The sequence below is a fragment of the Oncorhynchus clarkii genome, chromosome 18 (genome assembly GCF_045791955.1).
Source record: "Oncorhynchus clarkii lewisi isolate Uvic-CL-2024 chromosome 18, UVic_Ocla_1.0, whole genome shotgun sequence".
In the NCBI taxonomy this organism is placed as follows: Eukaryota; Metazoa; Chordata; class Actinopteri; order Salmoniformes; family Salmonidae; genus Oncorhynchus; species Oncorhynchus clarkii.
This window is the reverse complement of record NC_092164.1, coordinates 5,634,761-5,651,802: the sequence shown is the minus strand read 5'-3', so window position 1 is coordinate 5,651,802 and position 17,042 is coordinate 5,634,761. Positions and strand designations below refer to the sequence as shown.

At 49.6% G+C, this 17,042-nt stretch overlaps 1 protein-coding gene across 4 annotated transcripts; it reads left to right on the top strand.

Moving 5' to 3' along the window:
- Positions 1-203: 203 nt before the first annotated feature.
- On the top strand, positions 204-16,018 carry LOC139372918 (zinc finger CCCH domain-containing protein 13-like). Of its 4 annotated transcripts, none has more exons than XM_071112781.1 (20): positions 204-344; positions 1,034-1,186; positions 1,342-1,451; positions 1,643-1,757; positions 1,901-2,012; positions 2,188-2,315; positions 2,433-2,471; positions 2,606-2,970; positions 3,156-3,332; positions 3,609-3,937; positions 4,900-5,412; positions 6,041-6,352; positions 6,730-7,264; positions 7,468-7,580; positions 8,086-9,459; positions 9,579-10,868; positions 11,032-11,178; positions 12,755-12,955; positions 14,901-15,064; positions 15,268-16,018. In XM_071112781.1, the coding sequence occupies exons 2-20, from the start codon at positions 1,043-1,045 to the stop codon at positions 15,496-15,498; spliced, it is 6,399 nt and encodes a 2,132-aa protein (XP_070968882.1). In that variant the 5' UTR covers positions 204-344; positions 1,034-1,042; the 3' UTR covers positions 15,499-16,018. The 4 variants fall into 4 exon arrangements, with proteins under 4 accessions (XP_070968882.1, XP_070968880.1, XP_070968881.1 ...); XM_071112779.1 differs by having other exon boundaries at positions 7,468-7,694; XM_071112780.1 differs by having other exon boundaries at positions 212-344; positions 1,034-1,249.
- The last annotated feature ends 1,024 nt before the right edge of the window (positions 16,019-17,042 follow it).

Here is a 17,042-nt window from a genome sequence, read left to right as displayed (position 1 = left end):
TAACTTTCAATACAGCAAATAAAAAAATCTCTCACAAATTGTGGAGAATCATGGATATGATAATAGGTCCATTCTGTCCAAACTTGCAGGCTCAAAGTCGTGTAAAGAAAAAAGAAGACACCCAGTATCCCATAGTTCCCCGCGCGTGCAGATTATATTGCGGCTCCACTTTTAGATCTCTACGGTCGAAAACACACCCAATCATTACACACGCACCCTTTGCCAACATGAAGGCGGATAGGGGAGCCCCTGCCATTGAAATGCAAGAATACAACTTGTGATTTCAAGAGGTAGCGAATCCCATTGCCTACGAAAATAGATGCGACACCGAATTAATATTTTGGGTGAGGCAACTCTTTTAATGCAATGTGCAATAGCTTTCCAGGATCTTAGAATATGGGGATGGTTTATACAGGCCTCGGGCCCAGAGAGCATAGCTAGCTTATGCTAATACGTTATCATAAATATCCATAGTTCCCGTTTCATTCGCTAGTTAACTAGCTAGCTACCAAACTGCATTTTCAGATACGATCTCTGGCAAAAAAATATGGGTGTCTTCTTTTTTTTTGTTGTTAACTAACGTGTTAGTAACTAGTCAGTATCAATATGCTAATGTTAACTCATCATCGGGGCTTGATTGGTAGCGTTAACGTTGATGTTGGGGTGTATTCATTAAAGCCGATTCTGTTGCAAAACTTCTTAAACGGAAGCAAACGAAACGGGGAGGGAGCTAACTGAATTTGTACATTTAAAAACTATTTTTAGTTGCAAAATGGAACGTTTTGCAACTGTTTGGAAGAATAATTACACCCCAGATCAGTGTGTGTCCAGTGTGTAAAAAGATTCACAAAATACCCAATGTTTCTTTGCATCAATTTGCTACATTAGTTTCAAATGGAAATGTCAACCAGCCTACTGATTTTTGTTGTTTGACAAACCAACGTTGAAATGTTTTGTTGTTTACAGTAAAGTGCATATTCAGATTTCTGTATGTACCAATGCAGGTTTATAATATATTATTCTACCATTGCAGCCCTGCAGAATGTCCAAGATAAGGCGGAGGGTAACAGTGGAGAATTCTAAAACCATATCTGACAGCAGCAGTAGCCAGACCACCACCACCCCGTCTCGCCGGCCCAGCGTGTTTGAAAGACTTGGCCCCAGCACTGGTAGTAATGCTGTCGAGGTGTGTACCTCTACACCTGCATCTAACCCACTGACAGATACAACACATGCATGTCCAGAGAAGGTAGAGAAAGACATCTTTGAATTTTGGATTCATCAGAGCAAAACCCTTTTTCTGCTTTATGAAATGACACTTTCTTGCTTTCTTCCTTTCAGACTAATTGTAGAAATTGGTTGAAGACTGGGAATTGCAGTTACGGCAATACTTGTCGCTACACACATGGAACTCAGCCACGAGGCAAAGGATTTAGTGGATCTTTTAGCAGGTTAGATGGCCTTGGAGAATTGCCTGTGACCCGTGTATGCAGGCAACTGAAAAATATATATTTTATGCAAGTGGGCAACACAGTCAGACGGTCCAAACATTCTCCCATGGCTGTTTCTTATTGTATTTGTTTAGCCAGTTGTCTTGTGCTGAACCAATGCCGGAGATTGCCATATGTTTGTGTGTAAACAGGTCAGCGGAGAGACCAACTGGCGATCTGCGAGAGAGGATGAAGAATAAGAGGCAGGATGTTGAATCAGATGCTACAAAGAGAGACCCAGAGGAGCCTACGTCCCCCACAGCCAGAGTGAGTTACTCTCCACACACACCTCGCTTTCATGTCCGGTTTTCTTGTTGTTCTTTAGGACATAGTGAACCACCATTTTACTAGTTAGATATTAGACCAACATGTATGGGAGTCTTCCATGTAAACCTGTCTGTGTTCTGCAGCAGCGAGACTCGTCCCGAGGCCGCCACAGGGAGAAGGAAGATATAAAAATCACTAAAGAGAGAAGCCCTGCCAGCGAAGAAGAGACCACAGAGTGGGAAGCCAACCGCGAAGGTGAGGTTTGAAAGTAGCGCCGTGTTCAATAGGAGAATAAGAAAGCACGTGCCCTTATTAACATATGAAAGGAGAACTAATGAATGTCGAACCGTTTTTCACTCTATTGGGAAAAGGTGTTTGTATATTTGCATATTCTAACCTTAAGTAATGTGCTGTTGTATTTGTCTTTTAGACTCGGATAACGGTGACTACGACTACGAATTATCCCTAGAGATGAAGAGACAGAAGATCCAGCGGGAGCTCATGAAGTTGGAGCAGGAGAATATGGAGAAAAGAGAGGAGATTGTTATCAAGAAAGAGGTACCGGTATGCATGTATCGACTGTAGCTATATCTACTATAGTTCATAGAGCCCTGCGTGATTTAAGACTGAGTTTGATCTGTTTTATAACCTTATACTCTTACAATCTCTCACTAGGAGCCGACCACCAAAACTAGGACCACTATCATATCCAAGGTAAGAAGAGATACCTACCTAACCTTATTGTCATTCAGGAGCCATCCATATCAACACTCATATCTGGTTTAGACTTCTCTCCTTTCAGTGTCCATGCTAACCAATTCTGCCTTTATTCCACGTTGTAATTCCAGACATCCCCGGAGCGTTCCAGCTCTAGAGGTTCCCCCTCCTCCAGGAAGTCCAGTGGATCCCCCAAACACACTAAAGGACCTAAAGCTTCCGGTTCTAGGAAGAAGGAGAAGAAGACCTCTGTGTCGTCCTCTGCATCCGCCACGGCCAGATCTTCCAAGGGGGGCCACGGGAAGAAGAAAGGTCCCCGCACCCCCAGCCCCCCTCCCCCGGTGCTTCCGCTGGTGAACCCTGTCATGGCAGCCGGGGGGAAGAAGCACAAGGGGAAGCACAAGAACAAGGAGAAGTGTGAGGAGAAGCCGCCCAAGGAGGGAAAGGAGAGAGGGAGAGATGTGGAGAAACACAAGGAGAAGAAGGAGAAACGCAGGTAAAGAGGTTCACTGCCATGCTTTGTCCAGCTCCACTCCAAGCTGTAGAGGGATCTAGCAGCCTCGTTGAATAGGCATATAACAAGACCCACTGAAAACAACTGGCGTTTAAACAAGTCTGTTAGCACTGTTGTTGAATATACTATGAAAGGGACTCACTTTTAGTTTCTCTTGGCGCTTGCAGAGACCGGTCAGACAGCTCCCACAAGGCCAAGCGGTCAGTGATGTCTGAGGAACGTTCCGGCAGCGTGTCCTCTCCTTCCAGAGACCGAGAGGCGTCCCCGTCAGCCAGGAAGAACAAGTCCACCTCCCCAAAAGTAGCCTCCCAGAAGACCCTTGCGCCTGCCTCCCCACCTCACAGGTCAGTAGCCTGTTAGACACTAAGAAGATAACAACATCATTGTCATGCCGGAAGCAGTAAGATGACAGTATAAACATCGGCTTGCAGAAATGGAGAAATATGCAGCAGTACCTGAACCTGAGACGATGGTCTAAACATGCCATCTATCCTAACACTAGCATTTTCAGTCATGTTATTAGCAGGATTCTCATGAGTTGGTGTAGATGGTAGACAGACTAGCAAGACGGTCACTTTCCCTGAATAACCATAACCCCTCGTCCTCTCCTGGTCTTCCAGGTCTCCCCCTCCCCGCCACAAGCGCACCCCCACCCCGCCCCGCCACCACTCCCCCTCCTCCCACTCTGGCTCCTCAGCCCAGAGACACTCTTCTTCCCCTCGCCGGCGCCGCTCGGCATCCCCCACCTACAACCGCGAGCCCCCAGCCGCCTCCTCACCTCCTGGCCAGAGGTGTTCCTCCCGCTCCCCTGCAGCCTCCCGGGACACCTCCTCTCCTCAGAGGAGGACTAGCCCCGGAGGACGAAACCACTCTCGGGGGCGTGAGAGAGGACGCAGCGAGAGGGGGAGGAGCCCACCTGCCCAGGAGCACCGACACGAGCGTCGAGACGGTACAGCAACTCATTAACATAAAACACAGACCATTTTCTATATGTGGTCACCTCCCTTTAAATAAACTACTGGTTTTCTATATGTGGTCACCACCTTTAAATAAACTACTGGTTTTCTATATGTGGTCACCTCCCTTTAAATAAACTACTGGTTTTCTATATGTGGTCACCTCCCTTTAAATAAACTACTGGTTTTCTATATGTGGTCACCTCCCTTTAAATAAACTACTGGTTTTCTATATGTGGTCACCACCTTTAAATAAACTACTGGTTTTATATATGTGGTCACCACCTTTAAATAAACTACTGGTTCTCTATATGTGGTCACCTCCCTTTAAATAAACTACTGGTTTTCTATATGTGGTCACCACCTTTAAATAAACTACTGGTTTTCTATATGTGGTCACCACCTTTAAATAAACTACTGGTTTTCTATATGTGGTCACCTCCCTTTAAATAAACTACTGGTTTTCTATATGTGGTCACCTCCCTTTAAATAAACTACTGGTTTTCTATATGTGGTCCCTTTAAATAAACTACTGGTTTTCTATATGTGGTCACCACCTTTAAATAAACTACTGGTTTTCTATATGTGGTCACCACCTTTAAATAAACTACTGGTTTTCTATATGTGGTCACCACCTTTAAATAAACTACTGGTTTTCTATATGTGGTCACCTCCCTTTAAATAAACTACTGGTTTTCTATATGTGGTCACCACCTTTAAATAAACTACTGGTTTTCTATATGTGGTCACCACCTTTAAATAAACTACTGGTTTTCTATATGTGGTCACCTCCCTTTAAATAAACTACTGGTTTTCTATATGTGGTCACCACCTTTAAATAAACTACTGGTTTTCTATATGTTGCTGTTTGTTTACATGAAAACAGTGTCTACATTGTGTCGTTTGACTGGACGCTGTAATGACACAGACCTGTGTTTTTGTCTCGTCCATGCAGAGAGCCGCGGGAAGCGAGAGAAAGACGGTAGCCGTGACGACCGGGACTACGAGGCGGCAGAGACGAGCTCTTCTCGTGATGCCGCCCGTGAGGACCGGGAGACAAAAGAGGGGCGAGAGCGCCGGGGTGACGGGCGCAGCGACCGACGAGGAGACTCCACCAGTACCTCCAGGGACCCCACCAGGGATAGAGACCGGGACACCAAGGACTCGACCCGGGAACCCAGAACCACAGAGACCACGTCAACACGCTCCGGACGAGACCCTCTGGAGTACAGGGACCGAGAACGGGAGAGGGAGCGAGAAAAGGAGAAAGAGAGGGAGCGGGAGAGAGGAGAGAGGGAGAAGACGGACAGGAAGGAGGAGGCTGTCCCGGAGGAGGGGAGGGGCTATGGGAGGGGCCACGGGCGAGAGGAAGGAGGGAGGACTGAAGGGAAGGGGGAGACGAGGACAGAGAGTAGAGCTGAGAGACCTGGCAGGGGTAGGGGCCGCGAGGCTGACGCATCTGACAAAGGTGAGGTCACACATGACATCACACATCTTATGACCAGCAAAATCTACTAATGGCCAGTTGGAGTAACAGTTGTTAATGTGTTTGTTGCTGTTGTGTTTGTGGAAGTGAGGGAATTTGATCAAGATGAACTGCGGTGCACCAGTCTATGGCTGAGGGAGGAGCTCCCTTCTCAAATGGAACAGTAATCTGTGCTGCTCGGCCATGTTGTCAACAAAGCAGCATGGAGCATCACCCAGAAACATCTCTTTTTGATCAAATGACTTTTCATTGGGAAGGCAGATAAAGCGTTTATATCAAAAGCAATCACTTTTTCACGTGAGAAAAGCCTCTGATTCCTACTCATTACTCCACGTTCATAACCTACGTCACTTTTGCACGTGAGAAAAGCCTCTGGTTCCTACTCATTACTCCACGTTCATAACCTACGTCACTTTTGTTTTGTACCTGTTTCGCCGTCAGCCCAGAGGGGGGCACCTGGCTCGTGCCTGGGAGGCCGCCCGCTTCCAAAACGAATACAGTCACTGTTCACCTGGTGCGAACTCCTCCCACCGGGGCATCCCAGGCCAGATAATCCAATCCCCTCTGTGTCTGTTTCAGCATACTCTTAACTCTGTCCTTCCTGCCTCAGTTTCCTCAGGCTCCACCCGGAACGCCCGAGGCTCCCAGCAGGAGAGCGGTGGTCATGACGGCTGGGAGTCACGTAGCGGCGGAGGCTTCCGTGAGAAGAGTGCGGAGAGGAGCACCGACCGTGGGGCGGAGAGAGGAGGCGCAGAGAGAGGAGGAGGCGCTGAAAGAGGAGGTGTCGACAGAGGAGGAGCGGAGCGTGACCGTTATGACGGAGACAGGAGAGGAGGGGAGCAGGCGACTGGGAGAGACTCATCCTACGACCGAAGAGGTGGTCACACCGACCGTGGTGACCGCAGAGAGAACAGGGAGAGAGGTGAGGAGAAAAAATACATTTCATCTATAATACACGTTAAATAAAATACCATTTGTAATACGCTTATCATTGAAAAACAATCTCAATGTTCTGTAGTGAGTGATTTAAAACAGAAACGAGACATAGACAGAAAGGACACAGCTAGACAGGGCAACTGACAAAGGACACAGCTGATGCTACAAGAGGCAAGGACAACAAGAAACACAGTTATATGTAACACAAAGCCTTCGTAAAGCATCCTGTCTCTTCCTCGTACGGGAGAAGAAGATCCAGGTCCCTCAGGCCCTCTCCTCTAATGCTTTCTGAAACATTCATTCAGAATGAACCCTTGGTGTTGGATGTTGTGACTGACTGTCTGTTTCCTCTGTTTCTAACAGAGCAAAGAGCTTCCTCTCCTGGTCGGCACCCAGCCAGAGGAGAAGAGCCGGACAGGGAGGAGACCAGAGGGAGGGATGAACGCAGAGGAGAGGAAAAAGGAGGGGACAGGCGAGAGGACAGGGCCCGAGAGAGGGAGCGAGAGAGGGAACGGGAAAGAGAGAAGGAGAGAGAAAGAGAGAAGGAGAAGGAGAGGGAGGCAGAGCGGGAGAGGGTTCGGGAGAGGGAGCGAGAACGGGAGCGAGAGAGGGAAAAGGAAAGGGAGAGGGAAAAGGAGAAAGAGAGGGAAAAGGAGCGAGAGAGGGAACGGGAGAGGGAAGAGAGGGAGCGGGAGAGGGAGGAGCGAGATAGGGAGAGGAAGGAGAGAGAGCGGGAGAGGGAACGAGAGCGGGAGAGGGAGCGAGAGCAAAGAGAGAGGGAGAGGCAGCGGGAATGGGAGGAGCGTGAGAAAGGAAGGGATGAGCGACGGGAACGGACTAGGGATGAACCAAGGGACGACCGCTCTGTCCGAGACTCGCATGAAGACCGCAAGACCAGGCAAGTATCAGTAGTAACCACCAGGGTTGGGGCCAATTCCATTTCAATTCCAGACCCAACGCTGGTAACCACTAACCCATGACACTTAACTAGAATCACTCCATTGTTTTACCTTAGTTGTGGTTAGTTTCCGTCTGTTTCTTTCCAACTTAACACAACCCAGCTGACCTCTAACCCCTCTTCTCTGTGTGTGTCATCTGCAGCCGGAAGAGGCACAGGGTAGAGACCACACCCAGCCCGACTCGCCCCTCTCCCAAGCGAGCAAGGGACGCCACCCCAGGAGACGGCGAGGAATACAACAGCCCTGAGGAGAAAAGTGAGCGTTTGATTGGTGGAGGTCAGCCCAAGGTCCGCCCCACCTCTGGCTCTGGCCCAATCACCATCCTCCCCGTCACAGTACCAGTGTGTCCTCCTCCTCCAGTGCTTGACAGTAGGGACACTCTTTAATGGGAAAAACAAACAGCACTGGTTCTGTCTGGAGGAAACTAGTCCCGTATGGATTAACACCTCCCCAAAGGGTGCCTTGGCCTGATCACTTCAATATCCCTCCACGTGAGCCCAGGGCACACTCAGTAATGGTGATAACACCTTTTAATGTTTGAGCACATTTCATACAGACAGACTGGAACTCAACGTGCTGACATAGAAGTAACAGCTGGTGTTTGGTTGTTATTAGAAGGCGATCAGAGATCTTTGAGACCGAGCCAAGGCACCCTTTAAGATAACAAGGTGTTTTGTTTCTTTGACCTTTGTTGACATTTCCATGATGTTGATAAACCTTGGTGCTAACAGAATCCCTCGGCTTCTTGGTGTGTGTTCAGGTGTTGAGAAACACCGGCTGTTGAGTCAGGTGGTACTCCCGCCCCAGGACCCCCTCCTGCGTTCCCCCCCCAGCACCTCTGTAGCGGAGGACGCCAAGCCCAGCCGCTGGAAGGACGAGGAGCGCCGTGGAGGCGGGGACAAGAGGGAGGGGAGGAGCCGTCGGAACGAGGAGGCCGACGCCCGCGGAGACAGAGGAGGAGCAGGCAGAGGAGGAGAGAGACGGGGGGAGCACCCCTCAGATAGCAGTACACCTGTCTCGGCCTCCGGCTCGGACTCTAGGAGGGGTAAAGAGAGGGACGGTCGGGAGCCCACCCCTCCCCCGCCTCCCGTGGCCCTGGTCACTGAGGACAGAGATACTCCAGTCCCGTCAGGTCATGAGGAGGGCAAGAAGAAGACTAAGTCCCAGAAGAAAGGCCTGAAGAAGGGGAGGAAGGAGGAGGCTGTGGCAGGAGGTGTTTCAGGAGCTCCAGAGAGGTTCACCAACCCAGAGCCCCCCTCATCCATGGCCCTCTCGGACACCCCCCCGCCCCCTCTCCTCTCCCCCCGCAAAGCGCCTAAGAAGAAGGCGCTGGACAAGAAGAGGAAACGATCCCGTGGCGCTGAGTCGGACGCGTCGGAGGAGGAACCAGGCTCCTCCCATCTTCCCCCGGGCAAGAGGAACAAGAGGGGTCCCCGGACGCCCCCGCCCGCGCCAAAGGAGGCTCTGCTATCCCAGAGGGCAATGCCACATTCAGTTGCAGAGCCCTTGCCACAGCCCGTCAAAATGGACGCCAACTTCAGCGACTGGTCTGACGAGGATGTGCTGGAGCGCGGTGGTGGATCGGCGCCCGTTAAGGCACCCCCCACAGTCCCCACTGAGAGGACTCCGACCGAAGCTCTTCCCAGGAGAGGAGGTCCGAGGGGGGGCAAGGAGAGGTTGGAGAGGCCTGTTCCCCTGCCCATCGCCCCTCTGCTGTCCCAGGACCCTCCCATGTTACTCCAGACCCTGCCTCCCCAGCCCCTCATGTCCCAGCCCCTGCTGAGGAAGCCTCCTCCGGAGCAGAAGAGGAGCAGCAGTATGGGAAGCAACCAGAGCAGGGCCTCATCCAGACGTCTCCGTTCTCCCTCCAACGAGTCAGCCCACAGAGAGGACCCTCAGCAGGGCCAAGGACCAGGCCGACCCAGGAGAGGACACCAGCTCCAGGGGGCCAACTCCCGAGACCGGGAACGAGAAAGGGAGCGAGAAAGGGAGCGAGACAGGGAAAGAGAGAGGGAGCGTGGTGAGAGAGAGAGGGGACCAGTGCTCACAGAGCCTCCAGTGGTGAGGGGAGAGGAGCGGAAGTCACGCATCGACCAGCTGAGGAGAGGAGAGCCCAGTCGCAGCACCTCCTCAGGTACGCCAGACACATACTATTAACAGGTTTTGTTGAGAAAACAGTGAGCTCCTTTACTAGTTTGATTTGATTGATATTATTATCTCTTATATTACATTTCTGTTGGTTTTCCTTCCCAGACCGGCAGGACTCTCGCAGCCACAGCTCCAGACGTAGCTCTCCTGAGTCAGAGCGGCAGGTGCAGTCGCGGGCCGGGTCCTACGACGGCAGAGAGCGTGAGAGGGAGAGAGAGAGGGAGCGGGAACAGTTTGAGAGGGAGCGTGAGCGCAAGGACCTCCGACAGCAACAGGGGCCTCCGGGGCCACTACCTCCTCTCCAGCAGCAGGGGCAGCAGAGAGACTGGGAGCCCGAGGGGCCACGGGAGTGGGGTGGGAGGGGCCGTGAACCCCTCCTCATGCGTGGAGGCAACAGAGAGCAAATGAGAGAGCGTGATCTCCGTGACATGCGGGGTGAGAGAGAGCGGCTTCTGCCCGAGGGTCTCCTGCAGCAGCACGAACGAGAGCGGGAAAGGGAGCGTGGTGGCAACAGGGGCATTGGCCGCGGTGGTGACCATGGCAACGACCGGGAGCGGGAGAGGATGCTGCTGATGGACCTGCCGCCACATGGGGACCCCAAGAACAGGATGGACATGAGGGGAGACAGACCAGATATGAGGGGAGACAGACCAGATATGAGGGGAGACAGACCAGATATGAGGGGAGACAGACCCGATTTAAGAGGGGACATGCGAGGAGATATGAGACCTGATATGAGGGGAGACATTCGAGGGGATATGAGAGGAGATATGAGAGGAGACATGAGAGGAGACATTCGAGGAGATATGAGACCTGATATGAGGGGAGACATTCGAGGGGACATGAGACCTGATATGAGGGGAGACATGAGACCTGATATTAGGGGAGACATTCGAGGGGATATGAGACCTGATATGAGGGGAGACATGAGACCCGATATTAGGGGAGATATTCGAGGGGATATGAGACCCGATATGAGGGGAGACATTCGAGGGGACATGAGACCTGATATGAGGGGAGACATGAGACCTGATATTAGGGGAGACATTCGAGGGGATATGAGGGGAGACATTCGAGGGGACATGAGACCTGATATTAGGGGAGACATTCGAGGGGACATGAGACCTGATATTAGGGGAGACATTCGAGGTGATATGAGACCTGATATTAGGGGAGACATTCGAGGGGATATGAGAGGGGGGCCAGATATCAGACCGGACATAAGGCCAGATCACATGAGACCAGATATCAGGGGGCCGGACAGGGCTGAGTTCTCTCTCCTGCTCCCCCACGAAGCCTTGGGACACGGCGGCATGGACCAGGACAAAGCAGGCAACAGCCATCACCCTGTGGGAGGACAGATACAGGAAGCAGAGAAACAGGACAGCATTGACGGTAAGGATCATCTACAATCACAAACTACTAGCCTGATCCCAGAACAGTTGGTGTGACAGTGACCATGGGAGCTGGCAACAACAGCCTTGTCCCAGATCTGTTTGTCTATGTTTGTGTTGATATGGTAGCAGGTTATTGACTGAGTTTATTTGTTTGTCCTCAGACGAAGATGACGCGAAGGCGGATGACGCTGTGTCGGTGGTGTCTGGCGGGGAGGAGTATGAGCCAATCAGTGATGACGAGTTGGATGAGATCTTGGCGGACAGCGCCCAGAAGAGAGAGGATGGGCAGGAAGAAGAGAAGGCGCCAGGTACAATACTGAGAACAGGACTACACAGTCCTTCTGACTGAGAACAGGACTACACAGTCCTTCTGGCTGAGAACAGGACTACACAGTCCTTCTGACTGAGAACAGGACTACACAGTCCTTCTGACTGAGAACAGGACTACACAGTCCTTCTGGCTGAGAACAGGACTACACAGTCCTTCTGACTGAGAACAGGACTACACAGTCCTTCTGGCTGAGAACAGGACTACACAGTCCTTCTGGCTGAGAACAGGGCTACACAGTCCTTCTGGCTGAGAACAGGGCTACACAGTCCTTCTGGCTGAGAACAGGGCTACACAGTCCTTCTGGCTGAGAACAGGGCTACACAGTCCTTCTGGCTGAGAACAGGGCTACACAGTCCTTCTGGCTGAGAACAGGGCTACACAGTCCTTCTGACTGAGAACAGGACTACACAGTCCTTCTGGCTGAGAACAGGGTTACACAGTCCTTCTGGCTGAGAACAGGGCTACACAGTCCTTCTGGCTGAGAACAGGGCTACACAGTCCTTCTGGCTGAGAACAGGGCTACACAGTCCTTCTGGCTGAGAACAGGGCTACACAGTCCTTCTGGCTGAGAACAGGGCTACACAGTCCTTCTGGCTGAGAACAGGGTTACACAGTCCTTCTGGCTGAGAACAGGGTTACACAGTCCTTCTGACTGAGAACAGGACTACACAGTCCTTCTGGCTGAGAACAGGGCTACACAGTCCTGAGAACAGGACTACACAGTCTTTCTGGCTGAGAACAGGACTACACAGTCCTTCTGGCTGAGAACAGGGCTACACAGTCCTTCTGGCTGAGAACAGGACTACACAGTCCTTCTGACTGAGAACAGGACTACACAGTCCTTCTGACTGAGAACAGGACTACACAGTCCTTCTGGCTGAGAACAGGACTACACAGTCCTTCTGGCTGAGAACAGGGCTACACAGTCCTTCTTGCTGAGAACAGGACTACACAGTCCTTCTGGCTGAGAACAAGGCTACACAGTCCTTCTGGCTGAGAACAGGACTACACAGTCCTTCTGACTGAGAACAGGGCTACACAGTCATTCTGGCTGAGAACAGGACTACACAGTCTTTCTGGCTGAGAACAGGACTACACAGTCCTTCTGGCTGAGAACAGGGCTACACAGTCTTTCTGGCTGAGAACAGGACTACACAGTCCTTCTGGCTGAGAACAGGGCTACACAGTCCTTCTGGCTGAGAACAGGGCTACACAGTCCTTCTGGCTGAGAACAGGACTACACAGTCCTTCTGGCTGAGAACAGGGCTACACAGTCCTTCTGGCTGAGAACAGGGCTACACAGTCCTTCTGGCTGAGAACAGGACTACACAGTCCTTATTGTTTGCCAGCGGGGTTGCCAGGTCATGAGAAATTCTGGTCTAATGGCTCCTCCAAACCAGCTCAAAACTAGCCCAATATCACACACCTGGCAACCCTGTCTAGTCTGCAGTTGGACACTGATAAAAGACAAACTGTTGTGTTTTTTTATTATTGTGAACTAAATTGTTTGGTTATTGTGGTCTAAGTCCTTCATATGTGCTGTGTTCCTACAGGTCCCCTGGATGTGATTGATGTGGACTGGTCCAGCCTGATGCCCAAGCAGAAGCAGGAGCCCCGGGCGGCAGGGGCAGCTCTGCTCCGGTTCACCCCAGGGGCAGTGCTCCTCAGGGCGGGCGTCTCCAAGCGGCTGGCTGGGCCCGAGCTCCTGGAGAGAGTCAGGGAGGTCTGCAAAAAGGAGCTGGACGACCCTAAAGGTGATTGGAGGAGATATTAGTACTATTACATACTGTACTCCATCTTTCTCCTACTGGATTATATTAGTACTATTACATACTGTACTCCTACTGGATTATATTAGTACTATTACATACTGTACTCCGTCTTTCTCCTACTGGATTATATTAGTACTATTACATACTGTACTACTGGATTATATTAGTACTATTACATACTGTACTCCATCTTTCTCCTACTGGATTATATTAGTACTATTACATACTGTACTCCATCTTTCTCCTACTGGATTATATTAGTACTATTACATACTGTACTCCAACTGGATTATATTAGTACTATTACATACTGTACTCCTACTGGATTATATTAGTACTATTACATACTGTACTCCGTCTTTCTCCTACTGGATTATATTAGTACTATTACATACTGTACTCCTACTGGATTATATTAGTACTATTACATACTCTACTCCGTCTTTCTCCTACTGGATTATATTAGTACTATTACATACTGTACTCCTACTGGATTATATTAGTACTATTACATACTGTACTCCTACTGGATTATATTAGTACTATTACATACTCTACTCCGTCTTTCTCCTACTGGATTTTAGAACCATGTATAATGTGACAGACATTATCCCTACCAGCTCTGTCTACTTTACAAGACACAGACTGTTAATGGAAGTATGCATACTTAGAGCGTGGCTCAGTCAGTGTGGTGCTAGCATATGATAAAGCCCCCCAAGCAGTCAGTGTGGTGCTAGCATATCATAAAGCCCTCCAAGCAGTCAGTGTGGTTCTAGCATATCATAAAGCCCCCCAAGCAGTCAGTGTGGTGCTAGCATATCATAAAGCCCCCCAAGCAGTCAGTGTGGTGCTAGCATATCATAAAGCCCCCCCAAGCAGTCAGTGTGGTGCTAGCATATCATAAAGCCCTCTAAGCAGTCAGTGTGGTGCTAGCATATCATAAAGCCCCCCAAGCAGTCAGTGTGGTGCTAGCATATCATAAAGCCCCCCAAGCAGTCAGTGTGGTGCTAGCATATCATAAAGCCCCCCAAGCAGTCAGTGTAGTGCTAGCATATCATAAAGCCCCCCAAGCAGTCAGTGTGGTGCTAGCATATCATAAAGCCCCCCAAGCAGTCAGTGTGGTGCTAGCATATCATAAAGCCCCCCAAGCAGTCAGTGTGGTGCTAGCATATCATAAAGCCCCCCCAAGCAGTCAGTGTGGTGCTAGCATATCATAAAACACTAAGCAGTCAGTGTGGTGCTAGCATATCATAAAACACTAAGCAGTCAGTGTGGTGCTAGCATATCATAAAGCCCCCCAAGCAGTCAGTGTGGTGCTAGCATATCATAAAGCCCCCCCAAGCAGTCAGTGTGGTGCTAGCATATCATAAAGCCCCCCAAGCAGTCAGTGTGGTGCTAACATATCATAAAACACTAAGCAGTCAGTGTGGTGCTAGCATATCATAAAACACTAAGCAGTCAGTGTGGTGCTAGCATATCATAAAGCCCCCCAAGCAGTCAGTGTGGTGCTAACATATCATAAAACACTAAGCAGTCAGTGTGGTGCTAGCATATCATAAAACACTAAGCAGTCAGTGTGGTGCTAGCATATCATAAAGCCCCCCCAAGCAGTCAGTGTGGTGCTAACATATCATAAAACACTAAGCACTCAGTGTGGTGCTAGCATATCATAAAGCCCCCCCAAGCAGTCAGTGTGGTGCTAGCATATCATAAAGCACTAAGCAGTCAGTGTGGTGCTAGCATATCATAAAGCACTAAGCAGTCAGTGTGGTGCTAGCATATCATAAAGCCCCCCAAGCAGTCAGTGTGGTGCTAGCATATCATAAAGCACTAAGCAGCGGCAATAGAAGCATCTTTTGTAAGTTGCTTCCATTCATCACTGGAAACATGCAGTGAGTCTAACCCAGCTCTCCGTCCATTCCTCCAGATGCTGACAAGCTGTTTGAGCACGACCTGGGTGCTCTGAACAAGGCAGCTCTGAACAGGAAGATAGAGAGGGCAGGTCTGCTGAGGAACCTGGGCCCCTGCTGTAAGGCCCTCTGTGCCCGCAGGGACATGGCCATCAGACGGCAGCTCCTCAAGAACGAAAAGGTGAGTGCTCCATGTAAATGTACTTGTACCCAGAACCATAGACTATTCTAGACCATATACCAATTGACTAAGATGGCCCTCTACTGTAGTATATATGGAGGAATGGACTGGGAATATGTAGATAGTATATTATAATAGATGGAGCAATATTTTGACACACACTGCCTATCGCTGTATAGTAAGCTAACTCTTTCTCTCTCCAGGGCCTGGCCAAGCAGATGTACCCCAGTGTTCCTGTGGTGGACAGTGAGCTCTTCCAACTCAGCATGCGTCTCTTCAAGAAGACTGTAGCCGCCGCCAGAAGCAACCAGCCCCCGTTGGGGCCCCCAGCAGGCCCAGAGAAGGCCGACAAGGGGCCACCGGGGCTAGTACCGGTAACTTCACCGGTAGCCAAGCCCAGTACACCACAGCCCCCCGAGATGTGTATCTCCTGAGAGCGTGCGGGGCTTATGGGTAAAAACAAACGCTGCATGATGAAACTGACCTGTGATCAGAAATTGAATCAGCTCTGACTACTAAGCCTGCTCTGAGTCCTTGCCCCCTAACTCTAAACCCCGCCCCCTAACGCTAAAACCCGCCCCCCTGCTATAGCTTTTTTAATCACAAGGAAAAATCTAACAAAACGCTGAAACTCTTGTCAGTCAGCAGTGCTGTCATTATGGAAGACTGATCTGATCCACAAGTACTGTACTGCTTCTACCATAGAGACTATTGGAGATACTAGCCTATGGAGGGATTGATAGAGGCCTTGTACAATGTACTGTACCTTGAACTAGAAATGACAATGCTACAGGAAAGACATGCATTTTCCCGAATAACACAGTTGTTTTTGTGCGATTGGATATTTGTTGTCGGAGGGTGATAAGTCTCCCTTTCGTAATGGCGTTGCTTTATGTTTTTTGTTTCTTTTGTTGTGCATTGGTTTTTAAGACTGCATTAAAGTGGTTAGTTGTTCATTTGTAATGGCTCTTATCCTTGCTTTGTATGGAGTTCAGTCTCAGTGCCATGTGCTGCTTGATGTCATTTGTGTATTGTTCAAGAGACATTGACTTACATCCCCGATGGCACCCTATTCCCTATGTAGTGCACTTCTTCTGACCTGGCCCATAGGGCTCGGGTCAAAAATAGTGCGCTGTACAGGGTGTAATTTGGGATGCATCCTGGCCAAACGCACTCAAATCTCTGAGTGACTTGTATGAATGTTTACTGTACTGCCAAGGCTACTCCACCCCGACATGAGGTCACTCAAAACTTTGGCAATGGCCTACTTTGCTAGGACCTCTGGGTTAAACTCAGCCAACACCCTCAGACTGCTGTGCCATAACAACACTCCAGTCTAGACTCTTACCGACATAATCCCATCAGGAGATGGTTTGACTCTTAAACTATGATGACTCTCTGCAGCAGTGTTGAATTGTCTTAATGTATTCTGTTTGCAGGTTGAAAGATTACATGAATTGTGGTGGTAGGTCTAATTGAATGGATTCTGGTGGTGGGTGTAATTAGGGCTGGGCGGTATACCGTTTTTTGCGATATACCGATATTGATGCATGGACCGGTTTGGGTTTTTATTTTACCTTCTATACCGGTATTTGAATGTTTGGTTTGTTAAATGAGATACGTAGTGTGTAACGTCCATTTTTATAGTTCACTACTTGAGTCTTCTCTCCCCATGCGGCTTTCCACACAGACCTAGCCCTGGCTCCAGGTCCTTTCACTCAAGGAGCACATTTGTTTTTCCTCGACCACGAGACACTTGCGTTTAGTCTGCATGGTCTATGCAGCACATGCAACAATGTTGATGACAACAATGCAGTTGTCACTTTGTGTCTTAATATAAATCTACTAGCATTCTATAATTACACTATTAGCTTGTTTTTTTTTTAACATCTGCAAACAGCTAGTTTGTCTTCTTAACAAGTTGTTCCTAAATCTTGTTAGCCGCTAATGCTAATCGCTAGCTAATAAATGTCCTAGT

Bases quoted from the DNA above. Each gene is read 5' to 3' on its own strand.
- LOC139372918 (XM_071112778.1), top strand. From the start codon at position 1,043: ATGTCCAAGATAAGGCGGAGGGTAACAGTGGAGAATTCTAAAACCATA. The intron at 7,265-7,467 runs GCAAGTATCAGT...TGTCATCTGCAG, and splicing joins CATGAAGACCGCAAGACCAG to CCGGAAGAGGCACAGGGTAG. The intron at 15,065-15,267 runs GTGAGTGCTCCA...TTCTCTCTCCAG, and splicing joins AGCTCCTCAAGAACGAAAAG to GGCCTGGCCAAGCAGATGTA.